We start from the raw sequence: 12,416 nt of genomic DNA, 5'->3' as shown, positions 1-12,416 counted from the left end.
GCCTGCTTCTGCAGTGGTACCTGGCAGCACACTGGTGGGCCCAGGTGATAGAGAAGCAAAGAGGATGATCTGTAAGGAAGACAGAGCATTCCCAGAAAGGCCAGTAGCTCTTCGACAGCTCAAGTGCGGTAGCAATGCATAGCCCACAGAGAAGTAGAAATAGATTTAGGGTTGTCCTCTCTTGGGATAGCTGAGGAACTCTGCATGTCCTGCCACAAGCTTGTGTTTGGTCTGTCTGTGCAGGCCAGCCCAGGCTCTCTTCTGGCATCTGAGCTACTTTCTCATTCTTTTTCTGTCTTTTGTTTTTGTATTTTGCAGTTGAACCAAAATCTTCACGATGTCCTGCTGGGTCTAGACAAGCAGTACTCAGGCAATGCCTTCCCTGTTAAAGCACAGCCCAGGTCAGTAACTGTGGGGAGTGTCTTTCCCTCAGCAGGGGAGAGAGGGGAGAGACATTTGGGAGAGACAGGGATATCTCTACCTACCCAGGGGTATTGAATCCTCAAGCTGTCAGTTGAAAGTGATTTGCCCACCTGCCAGTGCCCTCCTGAGACTTCCTAGAGCCATGCCCAAGATTGCACTTGGCACTGCATGATGCAATCCAATACCTCTTACCTTTCTAGGATGGCATCTGGAGGCCTGAATGTTCACTAGGTCCTGATATTTAGGCAACTGACTCCCAGCTCTGCTTTTAAAGTCTAATTCCATCTACTGAGCTGCTCTTCCTTCTGGGTCCAGTTGCCCAGCACATGTCCTGTTCTTTCCCTCAAAAGCTCCCACCACGTACCTGCAACTTGTCAGCTTCAGCACCAAGAGCCCATTTCCCCAGCCCCTTATTTGGCCCTCCAAACTTGGAATCACCATTTTCCCAAAGCCTTATGCCCATCCTGTGTACCCAGCTGCAGGTGTTTCTCCTTCCTGTGTGTTGTGGAAGTAGTTGCAGCATCACTAATACAAGGCCTCCTGAACTCAGAGCTCTTCCAATCCGTGTGTGTGCAAGGAGTGAGTGTCCTCTGGGCCTTCAGTTTTCTTTCCTCAGCTGGGTCCTGTCCTGTATGTTTAAGTGCAAGTCTGCACATTCCCCAGCACTGAGAAGGGAGGGAGGGAGGGGTTGGGCTCTGGATTAGGCTGACTGGCTCCCATCCAAGTGCACGAGTGATGAAACAGTGTTGGGCTCTGGCTTCCAGCTGCTGCTAATCCCACATGCTGGGTGAGCAGGAGCACAGCCCAGGTCCTCAACTGGTGTCTTGATGGAGGGAGGTGGTGAAGTCAGCATGAAGTAAGGGCAAGCTGTGGTCTGAGTGCATTGGTTTAAAGGGGTAGATCAGCTGCTGAGACCTCTGTGCTCCCTTGTGTCTCCTCCCAGTTTAACCTGTTGGAGTCATGCATAGATGATTTGCATGTCTTCTCCCAGCAATTCTTCCAGTGTGGTGGTTGTCAACTCTAAAGAAAGAGGAGGTTTGAGTTGAATTTGGCCCCTGAATTCTGGATTGCTGACAGCAGATTTCAGTGATGCTAGTTGGAATGTGAAAATAATGTCTTCTTCCCAAGTTACCATGTGGTGTCTGTTGATCATCACAACTCAACCAGACTGAAACCTTGTGAGGAGGTTGTGGTGCCCATCTTCTTGCTGCCGTGGGCTGTATTGTCTCTGTTAGCAGCATCCTCCAGGATCCCTGGAGGAGGATGAGGTAGCAGGACAGATGAAGGCTGTAGCTATTGCTTTGCCCAGCTTCTTTTTCCACCTTTCTCTATTCCTCGAGGAACTGACTGTAGGCAGTAGTGGCAGCTTGGCTCAGAGATATCCATTGCTGTTGTGGCAGAAAGTTTCTGGCCTTAAAGAGCTTTTAATGAGCAAATTACCTGTTTTTACAATTCCTGCCCTATCTCTGTACAATTTCTGCCCCCTCTCCTCCCAACCTGCTAGCTTGCTCTGGGGCTGAAACAGGTGTGCCAACTGCAGTTCTGTGCCCTTTGGCTGGCTGGGAGACCACATGGCCCTAAAACCCAAACCTGAGTGCATGCACAGAGGTCCCCGTGTAGGCAGCAGTCTGAGTGCTGCTGCTTCATCACCTACTCTCAGCTGAGGTGCCAGACGTGCCCCAGAGTGAATCTCTTCCTCCTGAGCTCAGTGGAGCAGGGTGTTGTAGGAGGATATAGGGGATAGCTCTGCAGTGACCAGGAAATGCTGTGAGGCACTTCTGGGTCTGCTGCACATCTGGCCTCTCATTGTGGTGCAGGGCTGGGGTGAGAGTGTGCAGGAGGAAATAGCCCTCACTCATCCAATAGCTTATTGTGGTCTGCAGTAGGAGCAGATGCTTCCCTAACCCTTTTCTACTGGGAAGGGGACTGGAGATTGATACAATGGCAGGAAATGAATGAGGAGGTGTGAGAAGAGAGGCAGTTATCTGTGCACACCATTATGGCATTCATGTGGGGCCCTCCAGAAATACTGCTATGGCTGATGTATCTGGAGCTGGCAGTGTAGCACAGTAGCACAGAACAGCTGGTGTATTTCTGGAAACCTCAGACCTATGTTTGGGATTTGCTTCTGAAAGAGTTAGGAACGTTCAGGGCTCAGATGCCTAGAAGACTGAGGAGTTCTGTGGGATTATCCTGGTATGATTGGGCAAACTGGAAAAGGACATGGTAGGAAAGCTGCTGAGTAGGCTCCATGTATACGACTGCACAGACTACATAAGAAAAGAAGAATGGGGGAGCTTATTTGTTTTGCAGCAATATTCACAGGGGAGAGTGAGAAGCTGTGAAAGGACATTTACAGTACTCTGGTGGTGTATAGAGTTTCCTTTTTCTTCTCCATTTGCACCCTGGCCCTATGTTCCAAAGTGCAGGGAAAGTTCTAGTTTGCTTATATATATAGATATATATGCATATCTTTGACAGGCATAAAGAACCTTCTTCTGCTTTCTCCAAACCAGGCCATAGGTTTCTGGTAATGAAGGGTAGTGTGCATGTGTGTACTCGTGTGTGTGTGAGAGAGAGGAGATCCTGTCATCTTAATTACAGCGAGTTTTGTGGCACCAACTAAATGGGTACTTGGAAGCTTAACTTTACCTCCCTGGTTTGACTGTGCCATCCTGTAACTGAAATGATTTGCGTGCCATCCTCAACAGAAAGAAAACTAAACTGTTCGCCAGGCTGAGGAAAAAGATGAGCAGGTACCGGTATGGAGAGCAGCATTTCGATACGTGTTTCATTTAGTTCCTAAAACTGGAGAGGCTGTTGCTGGACTCTAACAGCCTGGCACGTGTTAACCCTGTGGTGGGAAAGGGGTCCTTTGCATGATAAGATGTGTTTGTGGCCTGCTGGGTCCTGCTGAGATCTCTCTGTGTCTGGATAATCCCATTAACTGCTTGTGTGCCTGGTTTGAATCCTTGCTTCTTTTCCTATCTAAGAAGGCAGTGTGAAAACTCAGGTATTGTCTGTCCAGTTGTTTTTGTGTGATGGAAAATGCAGTGCTGGGTTTTCCATGGGAAATATAATCAATTTTGATGTTTAACAGCTTCTAGTTTTACCTAGTGGGCTTGTCCTTTTGAACAGGTCTGAAATGCTGCATTCTCATCCCCTGCCGAGGCAGGGAGGACCAGTAGGCAGGTCTTTCACACTCAGAAGTCCTATCCTGTCTACCTGTTGCAATTGAGAGAATGATGAGGTGGGAGAAGGACACTTCCAGCTTTGCTCCTTACTTGCTCTGTTCTTGAGGATCCTCTCTATCTTGCTCCATCTGCTTAAAATTTTGTGCAAGGCTGGAGAACAGGAGGAAGTGGAGACTGCAGGACTGGCCTCTTGTCTTGTATAAAGACTAATGTCTGCATCTTGCCTTTAAAACACTGATAGCATTGATGATCTGGATTGCTACAATGCCTGGCATTACCATAGGTCAAGGACCCTGACAAGAACATGCTGTGGAGCAAAGTGGGAACTGCTGCACAATGGCATGGAAAATTCCTCAGATTTTTCTTTTTCTTACTTGTTGTGTTGGTACTTCCTCCATGGGATCCTTACAGGGAGAGAAAAAAAAATTACAATCATCAAGATGGTGTCCTGCCAGCAATAAAAGAAAGTGCTGGTGGATTGGGATCCTTGTTTTTCCTGATGTAGTTTCCCACTGACTAGGGCAAGTCATGCACATGCAGCCCTTCTCTTTGTGTCTGCTGCGCACACTTTGTAAAGTGGGAAGTTGAAGAGTGAAGAGTGGTAATTTCACAAGGAAGCTGATGGGCAAACTTAGATATTTATATCTTCAAATGCAAGTAGTAAAGCAATATATTGTGTTGTTACTATTCTGAGGTTTTCTACTGTAGGAAAAGGAGGATTCACTGGAGTACTTCTCTGGATGTCTGTCTCTGGTCTTGGGTGGACTGGTGTTGTATCTGTACCAGGCAGGAGGTCTAATATTTCCAGTCTAATATTTCCAGAGAGTGGCTGGATTATACAAGAGAAGGAGAGCTAGTAAACCTCCCCCTGACTCACCATGGGCTCCTGCTCTGCCTTGGTGAAGTCCAGCTGACCTAGCCATAAAGGTGCCTGACCTGGGCTCTCCTGGGGGTTTGTGCTGTCAGAGCCGCTGCTGGGGTCACAGAGAAATGTGCAATCCCTAGTGCAGAGAAGGAGGATCTGGAACTCAGTTGGTCTTTGGTCTGCAGCAAGAATGTTCATTTGTGCCACCATATGTTTGGGTATGTAGGTTCTTTTTTCCTTCTTTCTCCCACCCACTCCTTTATTTTTTTTTTGTTGTTTTTTTTTTTTTTTTTTTTTTTTTTGTATTTTTTTTAGTTTGTTTTTTTTTTTTTTTTTTTTTCCAATTAATTCTCCAGTATGCTCTAGAGGTAAACATTTAATTACCTTTGGCTAAAAGGCCCAGTGTGAGCCTTAACTGAGATGCCAACCTTCTTTTTTAACTTGAGAACTTGGCAGGACATGACTGCTCTGTTTTTACCATATTGGAAAGTAGGTTTTATCCTCTGATGTAGGATTGTTACAAGTGCAAGGGAAACTCGTCTGCAGATCTGCCCTTCCTGAACAGATGAGGCAGCACCTTGGAGTGTCTGGGAGCTCAGCAGAACTAAAAAGAGGCTGGGGGATTTTGACTTTCCCTTCAGCTGTATTAGACCCAGCTCTCTTTCCAGCTCTCTGTTTGCAGAAGAAAGTTGACACCCCTTTCCTTTCGTTGCCTGATATTCCTGGAATTGGCATCACTTCCCATTTGCTCATGGGAAGGAAAAAGAGCAGTGACCTTGTGGTTTTGGCTTGCCTTTACTGTGGTGCTCCTGTTTGGTCAGTAGGTAGAGTCCCTGCACTCTTGCTTTTTCCTGTGTTTTCTGGAGTAAACAGCTGGAGACCAGACTTTGCTCTGTGTGGGCAGTGTGTGCTCCCTGGGGACATATGAAGGACAGAGGATCCTGGTGACCATCTCACTTGATGCTGGTTGCACTGGCTAAATTCAGCAAAGTTACAAAGCAACAAGTACAGGAATGAAGGTGCCGCTCAGGGGGTTGAAAAAGGCTCAGCCAAAATTAGCACTGGCATTTTCCTAGGGAGACTGGCCAACACATCAAACAAGCTGTAAATAGCAGTGACTTAATGAAGGCTTTAGTGTTGGGCCCTCACAGCCCAGTTCTTCCGCTCATCCTACAGGGGCTGACTCACATGGGAGCCTTTTACCAATATATCTCCAAATTAAATCACTGCCAGGCACTGGAAATAAGTCTCTACAAAACTGTTCCATGGCCTTTAGAAAATAAGCCTGAACTCCTTTGTCACTGAGAGAACTGGCCTTTTCAAGTCCCTCGAAGAAGTCTACCCTTGTCTTGGTAGGCCATCTGCTAGCCAGTAGTCCCAGTATTCCCAGTGCAGTCAGGGCATTTGGGAAGTCCTGGCACTCTAGATGTAGATCACTGTGTCCCCCATTTTCTCCAAAGTGCTTTCAACTCCAAGGGAGGTAACATGTACTAGTTTTTCCCCCAACTCTGGCATTAGAGGACGTTCTTTGATGTTTCCTGGTGACTTCTGTTTAGATCAGGACTTTACCTTCACCCTCCAACTGTTACTACTTTTAATCTGTAGCACAACTGTGTAAATTTTTTTGGAGTTCTTTACAGGCCCCAGGTATTGAAGTGATTCCTGGGAACTTCTGAGGAAGGGCACTGTTCAGGCAGACTTAAGAGCTGCAGGGGTTGGCATACATGTTCTGTAGTCTCTCCTCCTCCCTTTTCCTTCTTCATGTCCCTCTTTCTCCCTTGGTGTGTGTGCCCCTGGTTGAGAGCTGCTGGCAGAGAATGTCATTGGGTTTGTTGCATCATGTTGGTGTGCTCTTGGCATCAGTGTCATCAGAAGTGTCCAACCTGCATGTGGACCTGAGAAAAAGTGCTTTGTGGGGAAATGTGTGTGTGGGGTGGGGATATGGGGGAGAAAGCTGGGGGAATGGGTGAGGTCATAGTGAATGAAGAGGGAATGGGGTGGGGAGCTTGAAAGCTGGAATGCTGTGCAGGGTGAGATGCTTGCTTGTAAGAGAAGGTTTGTTGAAATGCCTTGCTATCCCTTCTTCCTCTTGCTATCCCCCACTTGCAAACAAATGTTTAGGAATGAGGCCATCATGCATGTTGGCCTGTGACCACCACAACTCAGGCATCCAAGTGTGAGTGGATGTACATGTCTGAGGCTCTAGGCTCTCTTGGGACAGAGCAAAGTAATAAATTACTTGATCTCCTTGCAGAATCGGATCTGCCTTGCTTTAGTACTGGCTCTGTGCCAGGATTTAGTGTCTCAAGTTGTAGGAAAGGGTCTGTTTCTTTCAGCTTCTCTCAAGGCCTTGAATTTCACAGGAACTGTGACTTTTAGTGGAGTCAAATATCACTCCCTGTAGATGAGGTTGCGCAGCCCTTTTGCAATATGCCGTGAAATTATATTTTCATATGTGTATGGTTTTGCCAGACTGTAATCACTTCTGCTAAAACATCCCCCAGCAGTGAATTTTCCCTGAATTTTCTGTGTTTAAATTCTCTGGTAACCAACCTTTTACTAAATATCTTGTGATTCTGTATTTTGAAGCAGAGACTTGACACCCAGCCAGGGCATGCCTGTAGGGAAAGGCATGTGCCTCTTGCCATGCCTTTGAAAAATCTGCCCAAATCTGTCCAAACTGTGAACCAACAAATGCCATTGGCATATGCTTCTTGCATCTTAATTTCCTGAAGAATCCCACTTGACTGTGTGTCAGAAACAGTCTTGGAATAGAGACCAGCCAGGGAGACCTTTCATAACACAGAAATCTCTCTTAGTAGCCAGAACCTCACTGTTCCTTTGCTGTCTGGAATGATCTGTGAAACCTCTGGCTACTTTGCCTCTCTACTAGCTTAGTCAGTTCATACCACATCAAGGAATAAGATATTGTGTGATTACAGCCTTAGTTCAGGTGTTGTGAATCTATTAGTCATAACCCATGCAGAGGTCCATAGACTACCACACAGAAAAATTCCAGTCTATGGAATTTAAAACTAAATGAGCAGCACTGAACTCCTTTCCCCATCTGCTTCCCCAATATTAAAGACTGTGATTTAACGTCAGGCACTTAACGTGAAAATCTAGCAAAATTAAGGATGCCTGATTGTTTTCTTTTTGTTTTTCTGTGTTTGAGGCAAGTATATAAGTTCTGTAGGCATTTAGTGAGTAGCCTGCTGCAAAGTAGCCTGCTGCAGTGTGTTGGACTGCGAGTGACTCAGCAAAGATGCTTCTCAGGAGCTCCAAATGTCTTCATTGCGTATCTGGGCAGTGAAGCAAAGAGATAATGAAGGCCACTGATCTGTGCTGGTTAGCACAGCTCCTCCTAGGCCTGGCTCAGACTTCTCTCTCTTTTTCTTCCCCTCTCTCTCCCCCTGTCTCCCCCTTTCTCTCTCCACTTCCTTCAGTGACAGCACCCCAGCGAAAGCAAATAAAAGCCCCTCGCCTCCACCAGATGGATCTCCCATCACCAGCCCTGAGACCAAGACTGTCAACCATGAGCTGGAACCGTCCACTTTGGAAGCACCTGGGGCAAGCATCCCAAAGTCACCGTCTCAGGTAGTGTCCCCATGACATTGACCATGTCTCTGCTGATGGCACAAGCTCTGTGAGTCAAAGACATCCATCAGTTGTTTTTTTAGACCTCATCCTGCTACTGAGCACACAGAGTATCACATGATGGTTGTTCTCTTCCACTGGTTCCTGAGAAAGTTCCTAAGAATGCAAGTTGCTTATTTGCCATCTTTCTATTTTAAGAACTGAGTGTCTTTGAATGGTTTCACAGGGGGAAGGCCAGTAATACTTTTTGCTGTCTGATAGGATGGCCAAGAAGATCTAGGGAGGATGGACTTGTAGCTAGGCGAGGAGGTTTGTCCTTTACATTTGAATTAACCTGTGGAGTTCAGTGGTCCAGTTTCTTCTCAAGAACATCTGTAGTTGAGAAAGGTTAAAATAAAAAAGCTTAATATTATAAGAAGAACATCTGTACATTGGATGATGTTTCACTTTACTATCAAGATACAATATTATGCTAAAAAAAGGGATTATATTTTTATGCTAGGAAGAAATTAGGTGGGTTCCAGGAAGAAGATAGCCTGATATCTTCCATATCAAAGCCTTCATTAGGCCTTTCCTTACGTAGGAAATATCCAGCAGCATGTTCCAAACACTAGACAGAGTTACTCAGCATATCATCTATGTGTTTTAATTTGGGAAGATAAAACATTTGCTTCATCTTCTTGTCCCTCTGTTACTGAGTGGGGGAAAAGCTTAGTAGGGAAAAGTAGTAACTAGGCCAAATTTATGTTAAATTCCAGTCCTTCTAAATGGGACACTAGGAGAAGTCTTCCAGGAAGAATTAAAGCTAAGAGGGGTTCTGGCCAAACTGGTAAGAAAACCCACTGCCTCTGAAAAGAGTTGGGTGCAACCCAGAACTTCCTTGCTGTTCCCATGCATAGCAGTGTGATTCCAAATCCAGGCCTGTGGGGTGGTTTTTCTCCTGTTTCTAGATAGCCTCTCACTATATTGTTCTCTCCACTGCATATTTGATTTTTAGGATTATTGAGGGAGAGGAAGGGGATGTGTGGCAAAATTTATTTTCCAGCCCTGTAAGATGTGTGGATGCTTTGCAGTGTCTTTTCAGGATTTCTCCAGGGTCTCAGAACAGCTCGTCAGTGCAGAGCCTACCTGTGGCTTCACCACCAACCTGGTTAGGACCTTTGGAGTAGGCTGTGTGTATGGGGGAGAGAAGATAGGATATCCAAAACTGCCCTTCTGTTGCAGGTTTCTTTTTTTTTTTTTTTTCTCTTTTCCCCCAGAACTTGACTAAAATTTGGAACAAGAAATCGTATAGAGATTTATTAAGCTATTCACAACAGTCTTCACCCTGTCTGTGGACTCATCTTGCTGAGTTTGGTTTCTTCCCTTTCCTTTAAATAGCACACATAACCCTTGTTTTTGCCAGCCTGTAAGTGCTTTCTCCTCCACTTGCTGCCTTCCTGCCCGCAGGAATGGGGCTGGAGGCACCCTTGAGGAGCAAGCAGGATATTCCAGCACAGCCCTGGCTTGGATGGGCCACAGGCAAGACTAAAATGACATTTGCAGCGAATGCTGCCACCGCCCGGCAGCTCTTTCCCAGCCTGTGTTTAATTCATCCCCCCAGGCATCGTGAAGAGAAGCGCTCCCCTCTGTATTCACAGAGCTGCTAAGAGATGGAGCTGGCTGCAGAGGCAGGGAAGACAAAGGCAGGAGTTTCACCCTCAGAGCCGAGCCTGGTGTCTGTATGGATAAAATCTAGAAACCAAGTGTGTGTCAGCTTGCCAGGCAGCTGGGAACACAAGTGTCTGCTCTCTCAACAGTGCCCGACTTTAACACTGAAATCTTCACAGGTGTCATTGCTTTTGACCTATGGGTAAGTGATTTGTGCAGTGGTGCTTCAAGGGAGGCTGAAGGGCCTCACCCTCTTTGGGAGGATGGAGCACAAAGCAACAAGCAAGAACAATTCCCTGGCCTCTTTGTGTCTGAAATACCAATGCAGAATGTGAGCAAAGGCTGTGGAGAGAAAGACAAGACCAGGAGTGATCAAATAAATTTTGAACTGTTGCCTGTACAATCCAAAACAGCCTCAAATTCTTTTACTGTCATTTAATTTTTAAAACCAGTTTATTTCTGTCTTTTGGAAGAAGTGAATGCTTTCAGCTCTCTGCAGGATAATTTGATGATGACACAAGACTTCAGGAGATCTGTGAAACTTAAAAGGTCAGACTTCTGCTCTCAGTTACACCACTGAAACTCTGTAATGAGACTTTTGAAATCAGGGCAACTGTGCAGAATTTGGGCAGATAAAGCTCTGTGAGATCCAAGTCAGCAGAAGGATTTTAGAGGATTTGTTCTATTCTAGGCAACAAAGTTGTTAGTGCATGATGAATTTATGGGTATAACCCAACATCAATATGCAATCATCTTGTCTTTGAAACGTGGTTTTAGACTGCTGTTGGAAGTAACGCTGGATAGTGTGGAAGTGGTGATTTCCAAAACACTATTGCATTGGAATGAAGGAGACTGAGTATCCATATTAGAGGAATAAATAGTAGAAGAGTTGTGATATTTTTGACTTGAGAATTAGTAATTGGAGCCTTCCATTTCTGCAGAGGGTGGATCTGTTCTGAGAACAGCATTTCCCTGAAACTTCTGGTCTCATCTTGCAACTGGAAGGCAGGGGGTTTTCAGGAAGGAATTGTTCTTAGGGAATATGAACACACCACCTTCTGCAAACAAAAAGTTGGAAGTGAACACACTTGCTTCCATTATTTCCCCTAGCTAGCTATTCAGGGGAAAAAAAAAAAAAAAAAAAAAAAAAAAAAAGTGTGTTTTCATACACAATCACTCTCTCTCAAGTAGGTTAATCCAGTAGAAAACTGGGCATGTCCTTAGAAATCTGAATAAAGGCTATGTAGAACTCAGTTATGTGCTGGAGGAGTGTGAACACAGGCCTAGGAGTAATGGATTTCTGTGTTTTAGATCTGGGCTTGACACTGCTGATACACTTGGTGCACATTGTCAGGTCTCTGGGTCTTGCTGCCTTGGATGCAGTAAGAAGATCAAGTAGCTGGAAAACTTCATTGTAAATGGAAGGCATTGTCATTGCTGAGCATTGCTGTGGTGCTGGGAACTTGTATGGCTGATTTATTACAGCCCTCCTCAAAGTTTGATTTGATCTAGAAATGATCATGAAGCCTTGTGCACAGCAAAATATGAAAATTCATGGTTGAGTTGATCTAGGCAGGGCCTACCAGAACTTCCATGGGGTGTGGATGCAGTGTCAGGCTGAATCTTTAGCAGGATGAGGGGTAAAAGAAGGGGTTAGAGTTACAGAGTGAGGTGGTTTTATGTATTCAATGGGATCTCCATTTGGGAGACATGACTTCATTACTGTCAGTGCTCACTGGTGAAACTGAGAGCAGAGTTCGGCTGCTCAGGAGTTTGAGTTGTTCTTACCTAAAGCTGTGATGCCATCAAGAGCTCCTGCAGACCTTTCTTACAGCACACTGAAAACCAGTGCACCAGGGAGCCAGTGCGGGGCAGATCAGTCTGTCCTCATGGCCACCTGCCCATTGTAGGACAATCGGAGTCGTTTCTCTCATTCCCTTAGGTACGGTAAGTATGGCAAAGGGAGGCAGTGCTGGCCTGTTCTGTTGGATCATGTTCTCAGTAATTGATCTGCTCCCTTCCCAGTGGTTCTTTTGAAGGTTGCACATGCTTTAATTATGTATGCATGTCCTGTCAATGCATATTAATTGTGTTACACTTCTCCTCTGCACAGGGAAACTTGCCCATGGCTGAAGTGTAACTAATGATGCCAAACCTTCTCTGGAGGCGTGTGGTTATTGATTTTTGTTTTGTTTCAGTTCAGCCCTTCACCCCTTCCCCTCTTTCTTCAGATGGAGTTGATTGGACCCTGCTCTGTGCCAGTGGTTGTGATTTCCCTCACCTTCAGTTGTTGTGACTAACCTGGCTCCTGTCTTTGGTTTTTTTGGGTGTCGCCGTCTATGCTGTGGCCATGTGCTCACTTGCATGCAGTTGAGGAAAGGGCCTCCGGTGCCTCCGCCTCCAAAAGTCACCCCCTCCAAGGAGATCAAGCAGGAGAACATCATCAGTCTGTTTGATGACAATTTTGTCCCCGAGATAAGTGTGACAACCCCTTCGCAGGTTAGCTGCTGTGCCCTGCCTAATTCTTCTCTGCCTCTGAACTCTTCCTTCAGACCATTCTTCTCTTTGGAGTTGTCAAGCCATGAAACCTGGTCAGGTGAAGGAGGAAAACAAGCTCAGCATTGGACCTCAGAAGGCAAAGGATTACTTAAGAGCTGACTTAAAGGGGAGAGTACCTGAAAGACAGT

At 45.8% G+C, this 12,416-nt stretch overlaps 1 protein-coding gene across 28 annotated transcripts in view; it reads left to right on the top strand.

Annotated features, from left to right (window-relative positions):
* The window catches only part of BIN1 (bridging integrator 1), an 89,544-nt gene that overhangs the window by 58,251 nt on the left and 18,877 nt on the right, over positions 1-12,416 (top strand). For 6 of the 28 annotated variants that reach the window (XM_038141862.1, XM_038141860.1, XM_038141866.1 and 3 more), the window contains 4 exons: positions 319-401; positions 3,135-3,185; positions 7,929-8,079; positions 12,100-12,228. In XM_038141862.1, coding sequence (XP_037997790.1) covers positions 319-401; positions 3,135-3,185; positions 7,929-8,079; positions 12,100-12,228 — 414 coding nt within the window. The remainder of the gene's footprint in view (positions 1-318; positions 402-3,134; positions 3,186-7,928; positions 8,080-12,099; positions 12,229-12,416) is intronic. The other 22 variants (XM_038141864.1, XM_038141872.1, XM_038141868.1 and 19 more) reach the window with 5 other exon arrangements.

Source organism: Motacilla alba, chromosome 7 (assembly GCF_015832195.1).
Source record: "Motacilla alba alba isolate MOTALB_02 chromosome 7, Motacilla_alba_V1.0_pri, whole genome shotgun sequence".
In the NCBI taxonomy this organism is placed as follows: Eukaryota; Metazoa; Chordata; class Aves; order Passeriformes; family Motacillidae; genus Motacilla; species Motacilla alba.
This window is presented reverse-complemented; position numbering and strand designations above follow the sequence as displayed.